This window comes from Cibotium barometz, chromosome 7 (genome assembly GCF_041138505.1).
Source record: "Cibotium barometz isolate CiBa-2024 chromosome 7, ASM4113850v1, whole genome shotgun sequence".
In the NCBI taxonomy this organism is placed as follows: domain Eukaryota; kingdom Viridiplantae; phylum Streptophyta; class Polypodiopsida; order Cyatheales; family Cibotiaceae; genus Cibotium; species Cibotium barometz.
This window is the reverse complement of record NC_141052.1, coordinates 50821848-50845958: the sequence shown is the minus strand read 5'-3', so window position 1 is coordinate 50845958 and position 24111 is coordinate 50821848. Positions and strand designations below refer to the sequence as shown.

The 24111-nt window shown below is 37.7% G+C and overlaps 2 protein-coding genes across 2 annotated transcripts; both read right to left on the bottom strand.

Moving 5' to 3' along the window:
* Positions 1–248: 248 nt before the first annotated feature.
* Positions 249–3617, bottom strand: LOC147637148 (G-type lectin S-receptor-like serine/threonine-protein kinase SD2-5). The gene has a single exon (XM_086800748.1). It carries the CDS (start codon positions 3434–3436, stop codon positions 512–514), a length of 2925 nt encoding a protein of 974 aa, XP_086656874.1. The 5' UTR covers positions 3437–3617; the 3' UTR covers positions 249–511.
* Positions 3618–21406: 17789 nt separating this feature from the next.
* On the bottom strand, positions 21407–21790 carry LOC147637147 (uncharacterized). The gene has a single exon (XM_086801012.1). The coding sequence runs from the start codon at positions 21788–21790 to the stop codon at positions 21407–21409; it is 384 nt and encodes a 127-aa protein (XP_086657138.1).
* Between the last annotated feature and the right edge of the window lie 2321 nt (positions 21791–24111).

Genomic DNA, 24111 nt, shown 5'->3' with positions numbered 1-24111 from the left:
CCTGGCCCCTATATATTTTAAAGGTAGGGATGCCACACTCACTTCTCCTTTATAGAAATTTTCTTGTTCCCAACCAATTAAAATATTTAATTTCAACCAATTTTCATGATGATAATGCATTCTACAAACCAATTTCATGACTAAAATGTATGAAATTTCATTCCTTAAAATAAGGGCTCGGATGATCCTTTGTCGGTTCTTCTGCAAATTTCAGCTAGAAGAAAGAGATTATAAAAAATAAAGTCATATGTTGAAGTCCCGAGTAATAAAAGTCACATGATTATAAAATTGTTAAAGTAATTGTTCACAATAACATAATCTGCAGTAGGCATTGGCAACTTCTATTATGTAGTTCATATAACTACAACAAGAGAACCCTACACCCATCTTTGGAATTGCTGTGATATAGGACATTATACATTGCAGAAAGTAATACAACATGATGTGGAGTTACTACTAATAAGACTGGCATACTACTACTACTGGAGGTAAAACCAAAGGAACTGAGAATCTAGGACGAGGAGGTGGGTTTAACACGGGAAGGAGCGTGGACAGCGGTGGAAAAGGGAGGCTGCTTCACAGGAGAGCTCCCTTCCAGCCACTGCACCACGGTCGGGGCGTAAGGCCTCATGCCTGGGTCATCTTGGATGCACCAGAATGCAGTCTGGATGAGCCTCTGCACTAATTGCTCCTCGTCAAAGCCACATATTTGGAGGCGCTTATCCACGATCTCCATCATCAAGCCTTGCTCGCACTTCCCTGCAGCCCAGCTGGGGAAATGCCACTCCTCTGGGTCAATTAGAGCATTGTTTAGCATTGAAAAGTCCAGATTCCTTCTGCCTCCCACAATCTCCAACATTACCATGCCCATGCTGTACACATCGCCCTTCTTGCTCACAGCTCCGTGGGAAAGCCATTCGGGAGCTATGTAACCTGGAGTTCCCCTCACCCCAGTCACCACCTCTGAAACGTCCCTCTGCATTAGCCTGGACATGCCGAAGTCCGCCAGCTTGGGCACAAATGCACCATCCAGCAGGATGTTCTGCGGCTTGATGTCGAAATGCAAGATGGGTTGCGCGCATTCCTCGTGCAGGTAACTCAAGCCTCGAGCGATCCCAAGCGCCACGTTGTAACGAGTCTGCCAGTCAAGCAGAGGAGCTGGCGCACCATCATCAGATGCTGCTGAGTACCCATGATCATGAGCTTCACCTTTGACATTAAAAAGCCAGTGGTCCAAAGACCCCCTTTCCACATACTCGTACACAAGCAGCCGGTGCGAGACCTCCCAGCAGAACCCAACAAGGCGAACTATGTTGTGATGGCTAGTGCGTCCTATTGTGGCCACTTCAGCCAGGAACTGCTTCGACTGGCCTTTCAATAGGGACTCCAGTCTCTTCACGGCAACTCTCCTCCCATCTGGAAGCACGCCCGCGTATACAGAGCCGCACCCGCCAGCGCCCAGGAGGTTGCGGAAGGCCTTTGTTGCGTCGTGCAGATCCTGGTATGAGAACCTGCTGGGCAGCAGAGGAAGAATGTCCCGCAGTTCCTGCTCTTCTTTAGCTTGGCTTGCTTGTTTGCTCTTTCTTGCACTGACGACATACACAGCTAATCCAAGCACTAAACAAGCCACAAAAGAGGATAGAATTGCGATGGCAATTATCACGGTATGTTTGTGATTACCTGCTACGATCGAACTTGCAGCTGGACTTGAGCCGCTTGAGTTATTTGCTGCAGATGTAACTTTCAAATAGGCGACATAATTCCTTGCAAAGATTTCAGTTGACACCCAGCCCAGCCAAAAAGAAATAGGGTCAGACAAGTTTTTGTCAGTTACATTGAGCAAGGAGATCTCATCGGTTATAAAAAAGCAAGCGGAACTGTTGGATTGGAAGAAGAACCCGTTGCAGGAGCAGTTGGAGGAGCATGACTTCTTGCATTCTCCCACCGGCGCGGAAGTGGAGCTGGTGAAGGCCCATCCGCCAAAAAGGAAGATGCTTGCCGTCTGGTCCAACTGTAGGAAGTCGGTGGTGTTGATATGCTCATTACCCTCACTGCAGTTTGGCAGAGAGGTAGAGCGTCTGCAGCCCTTTGAGTTGTCGTTGGTGTCAATAGGATCAAAGAAACTCACCCCTTCCAGACGTGAGGAATAATCAGCCGGGCATGCGCAGAGGGTTGCAGCAAATGGTGTACATACACTGAGAGGCCCGCAAGACATGGGGACATCGCACTCACCCCACCAAGATGCCATCCAGGGACTAGCAACGGCTCCTGAGGATCCTGACACAGATATTACCTGGCCTAGTGCAGATCTTCCAATTGATGAGGGAGGGATGGTTCCAGTAGAAACTGCGTAGGCGTAGAGCCTCCCATCGGTTTCCAATTTTATGAAGCTCCAGGAAATCTGTATATTTTCAAAATTGGGCGAGATGTCCGTGGTATAATTACTGCAGGGTCCTGCGTCGAGGCTAAAATCTAAAGTTTTGGTTAGCATGCTGTAAGCTGTATCATTTGTGCCGCATGGTGACGATGAAACCAGTGTATTGAGATCGAGCAAATTGGTGTCTATCCAGCTCTGAAAGGGGGGGATTATAGGGATGACCCAATACGGAGATGGTTGTTCAATAAAGTACTGAGCTGTATTGAGATAGAGCACAAGCCCTCCCTTTTCCATGCGAGCCAAGTAGGAGGAGTCATTACTTCTCAGCTCCTTGCCCACCGTCAACTTCTGCCCTTGAAGAAGAGTGTCTCTGGTCGAGCTTTGCCACACCACATTTGTTCTGCTCTTTGTGTCGTAGATGACCAGATTTCCTGTGTCCTGCATCTCCATCATGCTAACATTGCTTACATTCCAGACTACACTGCCATTGTGATCCCTCAGCTGCAACTCGTTGCTGCTGCCCGCAGCCACCACCACCAGAGACGAATTCACAGACGTAAGAGGATGATCCAGATTGGCAATCCACACAGGCACTACAAAGCCATCAGCAACTGCTAATGGTTGCAGGTTAAAGTTATTGTCATCACTTCCTCTCAGATAAAATTGGTAGTAAGCACTGGAGTTGGAATAGTTGCCTGATAGCCCGCCACACACAGCCAAGTAGATCTGCTGATGATAATCATCAGGAGAAACACTTGGTGAGAAGAAGAAACCAAGAGAAAAGCCCATGCTTTCAGACGAATTGGTGCTGTTGAAGCCCGGGGAGCTCAGAATAGGCAAGAAGGCGCCATCGTCATAGGCTGCAATGGCTGTCGTAAAGAGAAGGTCTTGGGAAACGGCATAGCCAGTACTGGCGTCGAAGGATGCGAGCATAGACAGGTTTAGGCCGACATTTAAAACTAGCAAAGAAGGATCATCAGGAGCAGAAGTGGCAAGGTGATCAGCAGATTGAAGGATCATGAAACACAGCACCACAATATATACAGTGCTTGCCAACATCTCCTCATCTATATGAGAGCCTAAACAGAGGTATATTATGTACGTAGCTCACTTGAGGCGGCAGCAGCAGCAACAGGCTCTCTAACTGCAGAGTATGCATAGTGAGGCCTTTTAGAGGCCAGCAGGCAAGGCGTGAGTGGGCAGGCATGGCTTTGAGTCTTTGACGTCGTGATCATTTAGCATTTGAGTCTTAGACGCCTTATCCTTAAAGACCAAGACGCCCTTTACCTCCTATATGCAAATTCAATTAACCTCCTATATGCATTTTTTGAAAATTTAGTTGCAAATTCTATTAACCTCCTATATGCATTTTTTTTGGGGGTAATAAAAAGCCGTTGAGGTTAAAGGTCATCTTTTTTTCACTCGACTAGTAGTGGACACCAAAATGTCATTATTGGCATTGGGCCAATTTCCACTCAAGGTAGTTTTGGACGTGGCTAAAATGGGAAGGTCATAAAAAAGAACATTTTTCACCCTTGCCTCATCTGAATCACAGTAAAAAAATAAGATACCTCCATGAATATACAAGTGTAGGTGGGTTGGCGATTATTCCTCCTATATAAATCTTAAATTATAGAAAATTGGATGAATGTTTTAAAAAAATGCCCTAAAATGTTCAAATTGGGTGAATATTTTCTAAAAACCTTCAAAATGGCCAAAATTTGGGCAAATGATTTAAGATATCGAGCGAATATTTTTGTGAAAAACCACAAAAAAATAGCCAATTGGCAAAGATTAGCCCCTATTTTTTTCCTTGATCCAAATCCTTTTTTTTTTGTGAAGATTTTTGGTATTGAAATTATGCCATTGAGGTAGACACCTTGCATGTGTTGTCTACAATAGCATTCAAACTCGCACCCCTGGGAAAGCAAGCCTTTTCAAACATGACAGGAGTGTATGAGTGTTAGAAAAAAAAATGTCCTCCTTTAGTGTACTTTTTCACAGCTCAAATTGAGAAAAAATCGGTTGTAATTTTGCCTAGTCTTGAATTAAAGATTCAAATTTTTGAAAGTTTAGTTACAAAACCAATTAACTTCCTATGCATTTTTTTCAATAAAAACCCATTTAGCTTAAAGGTGATTCTTTTTTTCACTAGTTAAAAAGAAAAGTTTATTTTCGACGACGCCGGAGTGCATGCCAAAATGTCACTACTAATGTCATTGGGCCAATGTCCACTCAAGGTAGTTTTAGACTTGGCTAAACATAGCCCTCGAACTTGAAAGGTGATCCTCAAATTTCATTTGAAGGGCTCATGTAAAATCTACATTCCTATGAAAAGAATTTGAAAGGGCAAACTATTATTTTTTAGCCTTTCATTTGAAGGGAAAAAAATTTCTACCCTTTTTTTTTAAAACAAGGGTAGTGCAACCTTCAAATTCTAGCATTATGCATTAAGCTCTCAACCCCACAAATAGTGGACTATTATGTCCTCTTCTAATATATTTCTTTTCAAAGGTGCAATCTATTCTAAGTTCAATCATTCACGAAAATTGAGCCATAAATAAGCATCCAAAAGCAAGTTTCAACCCACAATAATTCATCATTCATGGATTTGATAGCATTGATGTGCATCAAAAAGCAACCATGGGCCCACATTCATGGATTTGACAGCATTGATGTGCATGAAAAAGCAACCATGGGCCCACATAAGTATGCGTATTGAAATGGAAAACGTTCGCACTCACTTTGAGATAGTGTTTTATTCGATTTATAAATCTCATCTCAAGGCCACATTATGCCTATGGTGGAGTCTAGACGGTAGACTTGCCTTTGAGTCTTTGATGTCGTGACCCCCTTTATCAAGAGCCTTGACCTCCTTTTTCCAATTGGTGGAGTCTAGACGGTAGACTTGCCTTTGAGTCTTTGATGTCGCGACCTCCTTTATCAAGAGCCTTGACCTCCTTTTTCCAATTGAGAGAAAAAAAATACGTTTTTGAGTTTGACCTTTTACCTTTCAAGTTTTTTGGTTGAAAAAAGAACATTTTTCGCCCTTGCCTCATCCGAACCCTTTTTTTGGTAGGATTTTTGGTACTGAAATTATGCCATTGAGGTAGACACCTTGCATGTGTTGTGTACAATAGCATTCAAACTCACACCCTTAGGTAGTAAGCCTTTTCAAACATCATGACACGAGTGTATGAGTGTTAGAAAAAAGCGTCCTCCTTTAGTGTAATTTTTCACAACTCAGATTGAGAAAAAACCGGTTGTAATTTTGCCTAGCCTTGAATTAAAGATTCAAAATTTTGAAATTTTAGTTACAAAACCAATTAACTTCCAATGCATTGCTTTCAATAAATACCTGTTGAGCTTAAAGGTGATCCTTTTTTTATTGGTGAGAAAAAAAAAGTTCATTTTCAACGCTAGAATGTACACCAGAATGTCACTAACATCATTGGGGCAATGTCCACTCAAGGTAGTTTTGGACTTGGCTAAAGATAGTCCTCAAACTTGAAAGGTGATCCTCAAATTTCATTTGAAGGGCTCATGTAAAATCTACATTCCTATGTAAAGAATTTGAAAGGGCAAACTATTATTCTTTTAGTCTTTCATTTGAAGGAAAAACATTTTCTACCCATTTTTTTATAAGGGTAGTGCCACCTTCAAATTCTAGCATTATGGGTTGAGCTCTCAACCTCACAAATAGTGGACTATTATGTCCTCTTCTAATATATTTCTTTTCAAAGTTGCAATCTATTCTAAGTTGAAGCATTCATGAAAATTGAGCCATAAATAAGCACCCAAAAGAAAGTTACAACCCACAATAATTCATCGTACACAGATTTGACAGCATTAATGTGTGTCAAAAAGAAACCTTGGGCCCACATAAGCATGTGTATTGGAATGGAAAACGTTCTCACCACACACTTTGAGATAGTGTTTTATTTGATTTACAAATCTCCTTAAGGCAATCTTGATTAAGTCATTAGGATTATCATTATATTGTTAATTAGGCTACACCCACCATAGGATTACTGTTCTTTAATCAAAATAATTAGGGTTAAGCACAGCATAGCCATGCATGCTTGAGAATCCATGTTTAATATTTTGACATAGTATCAAAGCTACTCCTTTCTTCATGAGCTTCTCCACTAGCTTAGCTTTAGTCCTCTCTAATCATTTTTTAGTTTCTTAGTGTTAATAAATCTCATTAAGCTAATTATCCCCAAGATTATCCACACACCTCCTTGTAGACCAAATTTGAAGAGCTTCATTCTCCCATTCTCTATTTCCTTATAGCCATTGCTCAATCCATTCAAGGAGCAACTTCATCACATCAAGGCATTGAACTTCACCAAAAGAATTAAGTAATTTCATCACTGTACCCAAAAATCACATTGTTTTGTTGACTATTTTTTTTGCCATTTGCCCTATGTGCGTCGAATTGAGCTAAGAACCTTTAGGGGTAACTTAGCAATCGTATGAGCGATCTTCAACCCTATTTCATCAACGGGTCACAACACTAGAAGGAAAAACATGGCCACCCGTTTTCTCACTAATGCACATGTTTAAGGGTTGTTTAAATCACTTCTTTCTACTCTAGCATTTACATCTCATCAAGGCAAAGAGCTCTATGCAAAAACCCCCCATCAATATTCCTTTCCATGAGCTCAATGGATCCCTCCAAATTCCATTCATACTAATTACCTTGTTTTCTCACTAAACACAACCATTAGTTAAAATTGGGTTCAATCAAGAGTAAAATTAATATCTTTGGGGTATATTAGTTTTGTACAAGCATAAACATTCATCATTTGTCATTTGCTTAGGTTTTGGGAAGCCTTTAGAGAAGATTTCACGGGATCACTTGCAACAACATTCAAAATGCCACTCTTGTAAGCAATTAGACACTACTGAGAAAAAAACTCTGGTAAGAGCATTATCATGAATGTTGAGAAGTTCTACGGGGAAGTATTTTACAACTGGGCCACACAAATGAAGTATCTTCTCATGCACAAGAAGATATGAAAATTAATTAAGGAGAATACACCTGCTAATCCAATGGATGATTGGACTAAAAAAGATGAACAGGAACTATCATTGATTAGATTACACTTGGACACAAACCTTATTCATCAAATCGATTCCAAAACCATAGCAAAACAAGAATGGGATGAGTTAAACTTAATATTTGGTTCCAAGGCTAAAAATCAAGAAATCCATTTGAAAATAGAATTTTATGGCTTAAAGATGGAATTTCATGAGTCACTAGCACAATTCATAAGCAAAACGAAAAGCATCATGACCCAATTGGATGGCAGTGATGCAAAGATAGATGAAAAGGATGGCATTTTTTGCCATACTTATAGAAAGCATGCCAAAGGAATATGGTGCACTACTCTAAAGAATTTACCTGAACCAACATATTAGGGTTGTATTTCATCCCTACTTGAAGAAGAGAAGAGGCTAATGAATTGAACACAAAGTACAATAAGGGAATAAACATTCTACACCAATAAAGGCATAAAAGAATGCTACCAGTGTGCGAAAGCAAAGGACACTTCAAAAGAGAGTGCAAACTCAAACACAAGCCCAAATGTGGACACTACAATAAACTTGGCCAATTTCCACTCAAGGTAGTTTTGGACGTGGCTAAAATGGGAAGGTCATAAAAAAGAACATTTTTTACCCTTGCCTCATCCGAATTAGAGTAAAAAAAATAAGATACCTCCATGAATATACAAGTGTAGGTGGGTTGGCGATTATTCCTCCTATATAAATCTTAAATTATAGAAAATTGGGTGAATGCTTTAAAAAATGCCCTAAAATGTTCAAATTGGGTGAATATTTTCTAAAAACCTTCAAAATGGCCAAAATTTGGGCAAATGATTTAAGATATCGAACGAATATTTTTGTGAAAAACCACAAAAAATAGCCAATTGGCAAAGATTAGCCCCTATTTTTTTCCTTGATCCAAATCCTTTTGTTTTGTGAAGATTTTTGGTATTGAAATTATGCCATTGAGGTAGACACCTTGCATGTGTTGTCTACAATAGCATTCAAACTCGCACCCCTGGGAAAGCAAGCCTTTTCAAACATGACAGGAGTGTATGAGTGTTAGAAAAAAAAACGTCCTCCTTTAGTGTACTTTTTCACAGCTCAAATTGAGAAAAAATCGGTTGTAATTTTGCCTAGTCTTGAATTAAAGATTCAAATTTTTGAAAGTTTAGTTACAAAACCAATTAACCTCCTATGCATTTTTTTTAATAAAAACCCATTTAGCTTAAAGGTGATTCTTTTTTTCACTAGTTAAAAAGAAAAGTTTATTTTCGACGACGCCGGAGTGCATGCCAAAATGTCACTACTAATGTCATTGGGCCAATGTCCACTCAAGGTAGTTTTAGACTTGGCTAAACATAGCCCTCGAACTTGAAAGGTGATCCTCAAATTTCATTTGAAGGGCTCATGTAAAATCTACATTCCTATGAAAAGAATTTGAGAGGGCAAACTATTATTTTTTAGCCTTTCATTTGAAGGGAAAAAATTTTCTACACTTTTTTTTTAAACAAGGGTAGTGCAACCTTCAAATTCTAGCATTATGCATTAAGCTCTCAACCCCACAAATAGTGGACTATTATGTCCTCTTCTAATATATTTGTTTTCAAAGGTGCAATCTATTCTAAGTTCAATCATTCACAAAAATTGAGCCATAAAGAGGCCATAAATAAGCATCCAAAAGCAAGTTTCAACCGACAATAATTCATCATTCATGGATTTGATAGCATTGATGTGCATCAAAAAGCAACCATGGGCCCACATTCATGGATTTGACAGCATTGATGTGCATCAAAAAGCAACCATGGGCCCACATAAGTATGCGTATTGAAATGGAAAACGTTCACACTCACTTTGAGATAGTGTTTTATTCGATTTATAAATCTCATCTCAAGGCCACATTATGCCTATGGTGGAGTCTAGACGGTAGACTTGCCTTTGAGTCTTTGATGTCGTGACCCCCTTTATCAAGAGCCTTGACCTCCTTTTTCCAATTGGTGGAGTCTAGACGGTAGACTTGCCTTTGAGTCTTTGATGTCGTGACCCCCTTTATCAAGAGCCTTGACCTCCTTTTTCCAATTGAGAGAAAAAAAAATACGTTTTTGAGTTTGACCTTTTACCTTTCAAGTTTTTTGGTTGAAAAAAGAACATTTTTCACCCTTGCCTCATCCGAACCCTTTTTTTGGTAGGATTTTTGGTACTGAAATTATGCCATTGAGGTAGACACCTTGCATGTGTTGTGTACAATAGCATTCAAACTCACACCCTTAGGTAGTAAGCCTTTTCAAACATCATGACACGAGTGTATGAGTGTTAGATAAAAGCGTCCTTTTTTAATGTAATTTTTCACAACTCAGATTGAGAAAAAACCGGTTGTAATTTTGCCTAGCCTTGAATTAAAGATTCAAAATTTTGAAATTTTAGTTACAAAACCATTTAACTTCCAATGCATTGCTTTCAATAAAAACCTATTGAGCTTAAAGGTGATCCTTTTTTTATTGGTGAGAAAAAAAAGTTCATTTTCAATGCTAGAATGTACACCAGAATGTCACTAACATCATTGGGGCAATGTCCACTCAAGGTAGTTTTGGACTTGGCTAAAGATAGTCCTCAAACTTGAAAGGTGATCCTCAAATTTCATTTGAAGGGCTCATGTAAAATCTACATTCCTATGTAAAGAATTTGAAAGGGCAAACTATTATTCTTTTAGTCTTTCATTTGAAGGAAAAACATTTTCTACCCATTTTTTTATAAGGGTAGTGCCACCTTCAAATTCTAGCATTATGGGTTGAGCTCTCAACCTCACAAATAGTGGACTATTATGTCCTCTTCTAATATATTTCTTTTCAAAGTTGCAATCTATTCTAAGTTGAAGCATTCATGAAAATTGAGCCATAAATAAGCACCCAAAAGAAAGTTACAACCCACAATAATTCATCGTACATAGATTTGACAGCATTAATGTGTGTCAAAAAGAAACCTTGGGCCCACATAAGCATGTGTATTGGAATGGAAAACGTTCTCACCACACACTTTGAGATAGTGTTTTATTTGATTTACAAATCTCCTTAAGGCAATCTTGATTAAGTCATTAGGATTATCATTATATTGTTAATTAGGCTACACCCACCATAGGATTACTGTTCTTTAATCAAAATAATTAGGGTTAAGCACAGCATAGCCATGCATGCTTGAGAATCCATGTTTAATATTTTGACATAGTATCAGAGCTACTCCTTTCTTCATGAGCTTCTCCACTAGCTTAGCTTTAGTCCTCTCTAATCATTTTTTAGTTTCTTAGTGTTAATAAATCTCATTAAGCTAATTATTCCCAAGATTATCCACACACCTCCTTGTAGACCAAATTTGAAGAGCTTCATTCTCCCATTCTCTATTTCCTTATAGCCATTGCTCAATCCATTCAAGGAGCAACTTCATCACATCAAGGCATTGAACTTCACCAAAAGAATTAAGTAATTTCATCACTGTACCCAAAAATCACATTGTTTTGTTGACTATTTTTTTTGCCATTTGCCCTATGTGCGTCGAATTGAGCTAAGAACCTTTAGGGGTAACTTAGCAATCGTATGAGCGATCTTCAACCCTATTTCATCAACGGGTCACAACACTAGAAGGAAAAACATGGCCACCCGTTTTCTCACTAATGCACATGTTTAAGGGTTGTTTAAATCACTTCTTTCTACTCTAGCATTTACATCTCATCAAGGCAAAGAGCTCTATGCAAAAACCCCCCATCAATATTCCTTTCCATGAGCTCAATGGATCCCTCCAAATTCCATTCATACTAATTACCTTGTTTTCTCACTAAACACAACCATTAGTTAAAATTGGGTTCAATCAAGAGTAAAATTAATATCTTTGGGGTATATTAGTTTTGTACAAGCATAAACATTCATCATTTGTCATTTGCTTAGGTTTTGGGAAGCCTTTAGAGAAGATTTCACGGGATCACTTGCAACAACATTCAAAATGCCACTCTTGTAAGCAATTAGACACTACTGAGAAAAAAACTCTGGTAAGAGCATTATCATGAATGTTGAGAAGTTCTACGGGGAAGTATTTTACAACTGGGCCACACAAATGAAGTATCTTCTCATGCACAAGAAGATATGAAAATTAATTAAGGAGAATACACCTGCTAATCCAATGGATGATTGGACTAAAAAAGATGAACAGGAACTATCATTGATTAGATTACACTTGGACACAAACCTTATTCATCAAATCGATTCCAAAACCATAGCAAAACAAGAATGGGATGAGTTAAACTTAATATTTGGTTCCAAGGCTAAAAATCAAGAAATCCATTTGAAAATAGAATTTTATGGCTTAAAGATGGAATTTCATGAGTCACTAGCACAATTCATAAGCAAAACGAAAAGCATCATGACCCAATTGGATGGCAGTGATGCAAAGATAGATGAAAAGGATGGCATTTTTTGCCATACTTATAGAAAGCATGCCAAAGGAATATGGTGCACTACTCTAAAGAATTTACCTGAACCAACATATTAGGGTTGTATTTCATCCCTACTTGAAGAAGAGAAGAGGCTAATGAATTGAACACAAAGTACAATAAGGGAATAAACATTCTACACCAATAAAGGCATAAAAGAATGCTACCAGTGTGCGAAAGCAAAGGACACTTCAAAAGAGAGTGCAAACTCAAACACAAGCCCAAATGTGGACACTACAATAAACTTGGCCAATTTCCACTCAAGGTAGTTTTGGACGTGGCTAAAATGGGAAGGTCATAAAAAAGAACATTTTTTACCCTTGCCTCATCCGAATTAGAGTAAAAAAAATAAGATACCTCCATGAATATACAAGTGTAGGTGGGTTGGCGATTATTCCTCCTATATAAATCTTAAATTATAGAAAATTGGGTGAATGCTTTAAAAAATGCCCTAAAATGTTCAAATTGGGTGAATATTTTCTAAAAACCTTCAAAATGGCCAAAATTTGGGCAAATGATTTAAGATATCGAGCGAATATTTTTGTGAAAAACCACAAAAAATAGCCAATTGGCAAAGATTAGCCCCTATTTTTTTCCTTGATCCAAATCCTTTTGTTTTGTGAAGATTTTTGGTATTGAAATTATGCCATTGAGGTAGACACCTTGCATGTGTTGTCTACAATAGCATTCAAACTCGCACCCCTGGGAAAGCAAGCCTTTTCAAACATGACAGGAGTGTATGAGTGTTAGAAAAAAAAACGTCCTCCTTTAGTGTACTTTTTCACGGCTCAAATTGAGAAAAAATCGGTTGTAATTTTGCCTAGTCTTGAATTAAAGATTCAAATTTTTGAAAGTTTAGTTACAAAACCAATTAACCTCCTATGCATTTTTTTTAATAAAAACCCATTTAGCTTAAAGGTGATTCTTTTTTTCACTAGTTAAAAAGAAAAGTTTATTTTCGACGACGCCGGAGTGCATGCCAAAATGTCACTACTAATGTCATTGGGCCAATGTCCACTCAAGGTAGTTTTAGACTTGGCTAAACATAGCCCTCGAACTTGAAAGGTGATCCTCAAATTTCATTTGAAGGGCTCATGTAAAATCTACATTCCTATGAAAAGAATTTGAGAGGGCAAACTATTATTTTTTAGCCTTTCATTTGAAGGGAAAAAATTTTCTACACTTTTTTTTAAAACAAGGGTAGTGCAACCTTCAAATTCTAGCATTATGCGTTAAGCTCTCAACCCCACAAATAGTGGACTATTATGTCCTCTTCTAATATATTTGTTTTCAAAGGTGCAATCTATTCTAAGTTCAATCATTCACAAAAATTGAGCCATAAAGAGGCCATAAATAAGCATCCAAAAGCAAGTTTCAACCGACAATAATTCATCATTCATGGATTTGATAGCATTGATGTGCATCAAAAAGCAACCATGGGCCCACATTCATGGATTTGACAGCATTGATGTGCATCAAAAAGCAACCATGGGCCCACATAAGTATGCGTATTGAAATGGAAAACGTTCACACTCACTTTGAGATAGTGTTTTATTCGATTTATAAATCTCATCTCAAGGCCACATTATGCCTATGGTGGAGTCTAGACGGTAGACTTGCCTTTGAGTCTTTGATGTCGTGACCCCCTTTATCAAGAGCCTTGACCTCCTTTTTCCAATTGGTGGAGTCTAGACGGTAGACTTGCCTTTGAGTCTTTGATGTCGTGACCCCCTTTATCAAGAGCCTTGACCTCCTTTTTCCAATTGAGAGAAAAAAAAATACGTTTTTGAGTTTGACCTTTTACCTTTCAAGTTTTTTGGTTGAAAAAAGAACATTTTTCACCCTTGCCTCATCCGAACCCTTTTTTTGGTAGGATTTTTGGTACTGAAATTATGCCATTGAGGTAGACACCTTGCATGTGTTGTGTACAATAGCATTCAAACTCACACCCTTAGGTAGTAAGCCTTTTCAAACATCATGACACGAGTGTATGAGTGTTAGAAAAAAGCGTCCTCCTTTAGTGTAATTTTTCACAACTCAGATTGAGAAAAAACCGGTTGTAATTTTGCCTAGCCTTGAATTAAAGATTCAAAATTTTGAAATTTTAGTTACAAAACCAATTAACTTCCAATGCATTGCTTTCAATAAATACCTGTTGATCTTAAAGGTGATCCTTTTTTTATTGGTGAGAAAAAAAAAGGTTCATTTTCAACGCTAGAATGTACACCAGAATGTCACTAACATCATTGGGGCAATGTCCACTCAAGGTAGTTTTGGACTTGGCTAAAGATAGTCCTCAAACTTGAAAGGTGATCCTCAAATTTCATTTGAAGGGCTCATGTAAAATCTACATTCCTATGTAAAGAATTTGAAAGGGCAAACTATTATTCTTTTAGTCTTTCATTTGAAGGAAAAACATTTTCTACCCATTTTTTTATAAGGGTAGTGCCACCTTCAAATTCTAGCATTATGGGTTGAGCTCTCAACCTCACAAATAGTGGACTATTATGTCCTCTTCTAATATATTTCTTTTCAAAGTTGCAATCTATTCTAAGTTGAAGCATTCATGAAAATTGAGCCATAAATAAGCACCCAAAAGAAAGTTACAACCCACAATAATTCATCGTACACAGATTTGACAGCATTAATGTGTGTCAAAAAGAAACCTTGGGCCCACATAAGCATGTGTATTGGAATGGAAAACGTTCTCACCACACACTTTGAGATAGTGTTTTATTTGATTTACAAATCTCCTTAAGGCAATCTTGATTAAGTCATTAGGATTATCATTATATTGTTAATTAGGCTACACCCACCATAGGATTACTATTCTTTAATCAAAATAATTAGGGTTAAGCACAGCATAGCCATGCATGCTTGAGAATCCATGTTTAATATTTTGACATAGTATCAGAGCTACTCCTTTCTTCATGAGCTTCTCCACTAGCTTAGCTTTAGTCCTCTCTAATCATTTTTTAGTTTCTTAGTGTTAATAAATCTCATTAAGCTAATTATCCCCAAGATTATCCACACACCTCCTTGTAGACCAAATTTGAAGAGCTTCATTCTCCCATTCTCTATTTCCTTATAGCCATTGCTCAATCCATTCAAGGAGCAACTTCATCACATCAAGGCATTGAACTTCACCAAAAGAATTAAGTAATTTCATCACTGTACCCAAAAATCACATTGTTTTGTTGACTATTTTTTTTGCCATTTGCCCTATGTGCGTCGAATTGAGCTAAGAACCTTTAGGGGTAACTTAGCAATCGTATGAGCGATCTTCAACCCTATTTCATCAACGGGTCACAACACTAGAAGGAAAAACATGGCCACCCGTTTTCTCACTAATGCACATGTTTAAGGGTTGTTTAAATCACTTCTTTCTACTCTAGCATTTACATCTCATCAAGGCAAAGAGCTCTATGCAAAAACCCCCCATCAATATTCCTTTCCATGAGCTCAATGGATCCCTCCAAATTCCATTCATACTAATTACCTTGTTTTCTCACTAAACACAACCATTAGTTAAAATTGGGTTCAATCAAGAGTAAAATTAATATCTTTGGGGTATATTAGTTTTGTACAAGCATAAACATTCATCATTTGTCATTTGCTTAGGTTTTGGGAAGCCTTTAGAGAAGATTTCACGGGATCACTTGCAACAACATTCAAAATGCCACTCTTGTAAGCAATTAGACACTACTGAGAAAAAAACTCTGGTAAGAGCATTATCATGAATGTTGAGAAGTTCTACGGGGAAGTATTTTACAACTGGGCCACACAAATGAAGTATCTTCTCATGCACAAGAACATATGAAAATTAATTAAGGAGAATACACCCGCTAATCTAATGGATGATTGGACTAAAAAAGATGAACAAGAACTATCATTGATTAGATTACACTTGGACACAAACCTTATTCATCAAATCGATTCCAAAACCATAGCAAAACAAGAATGGGACGAGTTAAACTTAATATTTGGTTCCAAGGCTAAAAATCAAGAAATCCATTTGAAAATAGAATTTTATGGCTTAAAGATGGAATTTCATGAGTCACTAGCACAATTCATAAGCAAAACGAAAAGCATCATGACCCAATTGGATGGCAGTGATGCAAAGATAGGTGAAAAGGATGGCATTTTTTGCCATACTTATAGAAAGCATGCCAAAGGAATATGGTGCACTACTCTAAAGAATTTACCTGAACCAACATATTAGGGTTGTATTTCATCCCTACTTGAAGAAGAGAAGAGGTTAATGAATTAAACACAAAGTACAATAAGGGAATAAACATTCTACACCAACAAAGGCATAAAAGAATGCTACCAGTGTGCGAAAGCAAAGGACACTTCAAAAGAGAGTGCAAACTCAAACACAAGCCCAAATGTGGACACTACAATAAACTTGGGCATAAGAAAGAAGAATACATACTGAAGAACTAGGAAGACAACTCCCCCGAGGAGCATCTCTTCTAAGCCAAAGCTACATCAACAAGCCTCACCACCTTAGCCCATGATTATAAAAGATCACCAAATGAGTAGACATACTCTTTTGCTTTTACCACACCTAACCATCTGAGGGTAGCAATTTATGCACCAAGGGGGGGTGATGACATATTTTAACACCACACTTGACCACCTTAAGTAGCATGTTACACTAAGGGGAAGTGATGCATATTTTGTAACTCACATCCAACCACCTTGCAATAGCCTGTACATCATGGCACCAAGGGGGCTGTTAAAATTTGTGGTGCCATTTTAAGGGCAAGGTATGAGTAGAGGACCAAGATCAAAGGAGAATGCAACCACATCACACTTGGACATTATCCCACATGAGCACATCTATAAGAGGTGTACCCTCCTCACATAAAAAGGGTCATTTTCAAGAAATGAATACAAGCTACTCGCAAGCCTCTCTATGAGTACAAGTTTCCATCTTATAACTAATTGTTCTTGAGGTAAGCTTAAGTTTAGGATCATCATTATGTTGTTAATTAGGCTACACCCACCATAGCTTTAGTGCTCTTTAATCACAAAAATTAGGATTAAGAACACCATAGCCATGCATGCTTGAGGGTCCATGTTCAATCTTCTAAAAATGGTGACATGTGAGGAAGCTTGGTTTCACAAGCTACTTATAGATATGGGTGATCCAATCGATAGGTAGATGTCATTATTTGTGTGACAATAGGAGTATCATACAACTAGTGTATTATGCTAGGGGGAAGCACATTAAGGAGATGCACATTATCATTTGATGAGGGAGAAGGTTCTAGTAATAAGTGATCTGGATTGGTCTATGGTGGCACATAGGATCAAGTGACTCTAGGTTCTTCACGAAGGCAATGTGATGTGGATTGGTCTATGGTGGCACATAGGATCAAGTGACTCTAGTTTCTTCACGAAGGCAATGTGTACAGAGAAGCTTCATAGGTTTAGAAGCTTGGAGTGTAGGGTATGGAGTATAGTTCAAGGGGGAGTATTGAGATATCGAGCTCAACCAATGTGGATATGGATGATATGGTGCCTGGAAAACATCTTCTCACTTATTCTACTAGCATGATTGTTGATAAGATTATGGTAGATATTCCACTAGTGGTTTATAGGTTGTATGTCACTTTAGTTTTACTAGAGCTATGGCATAATTACAATGCCAGCTTATATTTTGGGTCCACATTATGTACCTTATGTGTTTTGGGGTAGAGAACTTTCTCTTAGATTCAAGAAAGGTCCACACTGTGAGAAAGGTTCATGCCATCTAATGAGTTCCCCTCTTCATTTCTTTCTAAGTTATCGATGTGTATCCTCATCTGGGACTTAATGATTCCTTAACTTTAACTAGGGCATCTACTCTAAAATATTTCAATTTCTAAGTCTTTGATCCTCTTTGCTCATGGAGTGAACCCTATCGGCATTTCTCACCACATTCCAGTGGAATTTGAATACTCTCACACGTCCTTTTTGAGGAAGAGTGGTCTCTAGGAGTCTTTTTCGAGGAAGAATATCGAAGAGTTGCACAATGAAGGGACCTAGGAGATTGCACTCATTAGCATAGAGTACACACATGTCCCACTCATCATAGGGAGAAGCACCTAGACATACAAAGACTACCATGCATCAGCCACATGAAAGCTTCGGCATAAGCACCAAGAAATGACATAGTAGTCAAAAGATCATAATGGTCATCATAAAAGGTATAATAGGCTAGACCATGGCTACTTATATAGTGTTTGGCCATTTCACACTAGATAAGAATATGTCAATGCCACAAATCTATGCCTAAGATCCATGTGCCTATGCCCAAACCCATACATGTGTATGTGCATATATGATTACTTTGTTACAAACCATCTCCTCCTATAATGATTTCATACTCAAAATGGAAGGGTGGTAATGCACATAAAAAATATATATACAAGTGGCTATGTACAAAAAGCTAAAAATCACAACCATGACTAAATGTCAATGTCAGAGAAGACTAACACATGAGTCATATGACGGGGTCAAATGGAAAGGATAATGGAATTCCTTCAATGATGAAGGTAATGATGCAACCATCTGGATCAAATGGAAGTCCAAGCCATGTGAAGTCCAAGACAATGGCTCTCTAACCACCTGGGTCAAATGAAAAATGTAGATACCTAATGTAAATGATGAAGCTAGCTAAGCTTCCACTTAGATCAAAAGGAAATCTGAAGCATGCCAACTCCAAGGCAATGGTTTCATGTGGCAATCTTGATAGAAAAGATAAGAAACCACCACGAAGCATCCTTCCAGATCAAATGGATATGCATAGTACACATCTCGAGCCTCTGAAGCAGATAGAAGTAGCTCTTGGGTTGAAAGGAAAGCTCAAATAGCCCATCCTCGCAATCACAGTGTGAATCTGGCACTGATCAAGAGATCCACCAAATGAGCTCGAAATAATTGGTCGGAATGTCAAACAGCCCTTTGGACCTCGATCACGCATTGACCTCTCGGACCCTGTACATGGTGATAGAGTCATCCCTGGGGCATCCCTAGATGCATAAGATGGGAAACAAAATGATGAGGCTGAGAAGGTACGTTTAAAAAAATTTAAATCTTCTTGAAAATTTTGGTGTGGGGCCTCAAGGGCCTTGGGACCCCACACATGTAATCTGGGATGCATCAGCACCCTCCAAGCATTATGCCAGCCGAAGGCTGGTGAGGATGGCCCTGAATCTGCAATGCCAGCCAAAGGCTGGCGAGGATGTCCCTGAATCTGCAGATTCAGGGCCATCATCTCGCTAGCCTTCGGTTGGCATGCCTGCAGGGCCTTGATGCATCCCAGATTACATGTGTGGGGTCCCAGGGCCCTTGAGGCCCCGCACAGACAATTTCATCTCATCTGAAAATATTATTTTTCATGCAATTGTATTTTGGAATAATTTTTAATATTTTATTTTTGCATGCAAATTTTTTCTTCAAGAAATTGTCTTTGTCGATGAGTTTGTATCTAGAGCTGGTGGAACAAGGGGCGGTGGAGGAAGAGTCCAGGATGGAGCTTTGAAGTACATTAGCAAAATCTTTCAAGACATTATTGTCTTTCACAAAGTATGCTTCCCTAATGGACAAGTCTCTCTCATGAAGATCAAGTCTTTAACAAAGGCTACTGCATTCAAGTCCATGCCTGTGAAATCAAGCTTAGAGAAGGTGGTGCTTGTGAAGCGCTGCAAGCTCCTATACTTGTTCGAAGCTCAACGTGGAGGGAAGATTCATTCCACTAGTTTGCCTAGGTCTTACCACTAGAAAGATTGATCTTCATGCTATCCAACTCGAGATCGAAGGAAATTTTGTTGTAATTCCTTTGCTTAACACTAGTTCTGTAATTGGACACTAAAGTGTCCTGAAAAGTTAGCATTTTTCTTGAATTTTTGTGGGCAATCTATTAAGAGTTTTGAAATGCTTAACATCCACAGATGTTCCTCAAGACCCAAAAAATCCTTGAGATTTTTTAAATTGCACTTTTCTTAGCTTTTGCAAGGCAATATTTTAATTTTCTTAGACACATGCTGATAAAACGCATGATTTTTGCTGTTTTCAAAATAGTAGTAATTTGGACATAACTTTTAGAAGGGACATAGTTTGATCATGAAATTTGGCTTGATGGAAAGCCCATGATGTAAACTAAATCCTGGAATCATCAAACGATAATTATTGGATAAATTTTTGACTCGCTAATATTGAAATGATGTTTTTTATACAGGTGGAGCATGAATTTTTCTCCTTCCATATGCAAGCTAATAATATAAAACTTGAGGTGCACCCATGTTATATAGGGTAAATACTACTTTGTTTATAATTTTCCAAAACTTTAGAGCCACTTTTTGGGCCTCTTCTCATACATGGCCTTTTGCGCAACGTGTTTTTAATACATAAAATGTCTAATTATGAGCCTAATTTTGATTTTCATCAAAGGGGAAAGCTGTGTAAGTGCATTATTTGTTGTAACTATAGGTGTAGACTACTTGTGCAAGCATAGTTATGATTAGTTTTTGATAAAAGGTGATCAAATTTTGCATTTTTATTTTTTACAGTTTTTTTAGAACTAGGCGATAAGAACCTACTTAAGTGGAGGCTAAGTTAGTGTCATACACATCAAATTATGGCTTATTTATCTCATCTCAAGCATAAAAGCCAATAATCAACATTCTTATTGATAGGGCTACATTATTTTTTAGTGGCGTGATTGAGTTTTGATAATACGCGTTACTTTTACTGATTTTATGCAACTTTTTTGGAAAAAATTCTAGGAAAGGAAAATGATTTTTTTAGTGAACTTCTACCTCCTTGGACTGATGTATGCTATCAAAATATCTTGGGAAAAATGCTATTGATATCATTGGATTTTTTTTTGAGAGAATGATGCTTGCATATTTGGAAAAATCCTGAAAAATGTTCATTTTCAAGACATATGCTACTTTGTTGCTTATGTACTTCCAAATAAAAAGGCATTTTATATGTTTAGCATTTTTTACATAAGCATAGGGTTATGTTCTACATGCCCAATGAAGCATTTTGGTTTTTAAAGCCTACATTAGGAGTTTGATTTTTTTTCGCAACCCCAAAAAAGGACACTCAAGTGTCCTGTTTTGGTACCAAACTAGTGTTAAACCTCCTATTGCCTCTGCTGAGCCTAGTTCTAAGAGGCACAGAGTTTAGGGTTTTTTTACTTGCTTCTATGTCATGATGTAGCAGTTTCTATATTAACAAAAAATATATTTTTGAAGTTTTGTTGCATTCGTGCGATCAACAAATAATATTTAATCGTTAATTTGAAATTGAAATCACAATACAAGTAGACACTTGGCAAGGATCAAAAAAAATATTTTCATTAAGTAAAGCATTTACATCATGATCACATGAGATTACATTGTGAAATATACATGAGATTATCCTAAACCCTAAACTGTGGCTCATCATCACCATAATCTTCCCTCCACTTTCGCATGCGTAGAACTAGCTGCATATCTTTGTCAGTGATGGCCCGTGACTCTTTTGGCATGGACTGCTACGTACATTGTGTCACCATATATGTCCACTAAAAAAGCTTCAGCAACCTCTTGAAGAGCTTCCAAATCTACTGCTGTCCATCGTGTGGGAGACTCACTATTGTCGACCCAACGATGCCATTGAGATAGCCGACTCACGTTAAAATCATCCATAATCTCCCTAACGAGGGGTGATAAAAATGCCTCCTCGAGATCAGAAGGTATGCCGTCTTCTGATACTTTTTGATTTCCCGAAGAGCAACAGTGCCGGGTTTCCAACAACCAGTGACGTTTGCGATGTGTGGGTGGTGGTGGGGGCCTGACCTTCATGGGATCAACCCTCTTAGGAGTCTGCTTCGTGCAAGCCATGTTCTTGAAGAAGATAAACAAGAATAGAATGAAAATGAAAGACTCTAAACTTATATTTATAACTTCAAAAACTGAAAATATAACTTATATTTTATTTTTATAGAATGAAAATAAATAGCTCTTAAATTTTTTTAGTAATTTTTATTATATTTAGTAATTTCCTTATTTATAAGAGCCCCTTTGATGTAACATCTCACTAATTCCCTAGGGTTTCTAGAACTTCGTTTCATGTTTAAAGTAATATAATTTTTAGAGTAATTTTTATTATATTTTTTTAGTAAAGATAAAATTTTTAAAACTTCTAAATTCATTGAAATTTTATACACATAGTCTTTCATGCACACATGTTGTGTGAAAAATCCTAAATCCATATGAGCCCTGTGAATAAAAAATAATGCTTTCGATAATCTTGAAAAACTTTACGAGAGAAAAAGATAATAACACCCAAGATATTGAGAAAGAAACATCAAATTGTGCTTGTATTAAAAACACTTCTCATAGATTACAAGTACATTGAAACATAGGTTTACAACGCATCGTATGATTTACTCAAATCATATTATCCATATTCAAACTAAAGGCATCACCATTATTACAAATCCTTTGTACAAGTCTCAAATCCTTGTCCATAAGAGTGATACGCCTCGCATGAATAGCTGTCAAAACTGACCATCATGCATGAGGTCCACCGAATATGCCTCAACTGCTTCTTGAAGAGCTAGTAACGTTTGGGCTGACCATCTCGGCACATTGTTGACTATAGAACTAAGTCTTGCATAGAACCTATTACGAGACATTCACTAGAGATCTTGCAATATCTCTCTCACCAATCTTGCAAATGGCACCCTCGGTATGATTAAGTTTATACTTTTCTGATACTTCCTTATTTCTCGAAGAGCAGCAGTGCCTGGTCTCCATCTACGCTTCTTGTGATGTGGCGGATGTGGATGCATTGTACCTGTAGTAGTGCCTCCTGGATTGTCAGATTAAGTGCACTCACTATCAGTCTCCGTTGGTATATTGACCTCGGGTTGTGTTGGGCGAGTCTTAGTAGGGTTCCTCTTAGCACTTTGCTTGGTGTGTGCCATGGCTTGAAAGCTAGAAGACGATAAAATGTAAATGTCTCGCCACTTATAAGCACTTATAAGTAATAGTTTAGTCAACTTTAAAAATAACACAACTATTCACACACAAGTATGCATATACTCTCACACACAAGTATGCATATCAACACTATCAAAAAATTATCCATGTTGACTTTAGTAAACAGTTATTTTGAAAAAGTTATCCATGTTGACTTCAAAAAACACCTATTTCTTCAAAACATTGGATTGCTCCGATACTCTCATAAACATCAAATGTTATTTCATAATTACGATTCTATTGATATTTTCATTTGCTACCGACTCTCTCTTGGGTTGTCAACCATCCTGCAAGATGTTCTTTGGACAATGCTATTTTCATATCTTGCTTTCTTCACTTCATATATTGCCCTGCGAACAGCTTCTATATCATTGGATTTGAACTTTATTAATTTGTCCTCATATCTTATCTCTATTCTCCTATACCACCATTGGAGTAACTTCCTCATAGGATTGGAATCATTGATTCCACCTCCATGTGCCGTTGCTTTTTGGAATCTGCATCAATCTTGCAAAATGAGATCGTTCCATGCCTTGTGTGGACCATATTGCCAAACTTCCTTGTTCAGCAAAGTATGGACCATGAGCCTCAAGTATGTGCTACATTCAAAAATACAGGATCCACAATTAAACTCAAAATATTAGATTCACAATTTAATTGTAAAAATAAAATGGAGACCACTCTAACTATATCATGTGTAATGCAATTTGAAGTCCATGCCTCTGTCATTGAGTTATGAAAGTTTACAACCGCCTCTTTAAATGCATTGGCATAATCAGAAAACAACTACAATCTGCTATTTTATACATGACTAAATCACATTTAGAACAATAAGATGGTCAAAATAGAAAAGAAAACAAAATAACTCAGACAATATTAAATCATAACAAAACAATCCAAATAGCACAGAAATAACATCATTAAACTCAACTATTATCTTATATTTCACACATGACTAAATCACATTTAGAATAACAAGATTAACATTAATAAAAAAACATAATAACTCAGACAAAATTAAACCATAACAAAACAACATAACAGATAACAGTAATGATCATACCTCCATTGCTCTCTTGTTCTTGATTCTTTTGCAGAGATTGATGAATAGAAATAGCCACAAAATAGTCTTCGCCACCGAATGGGGACATAACATATTATTAAACATAACATATAGA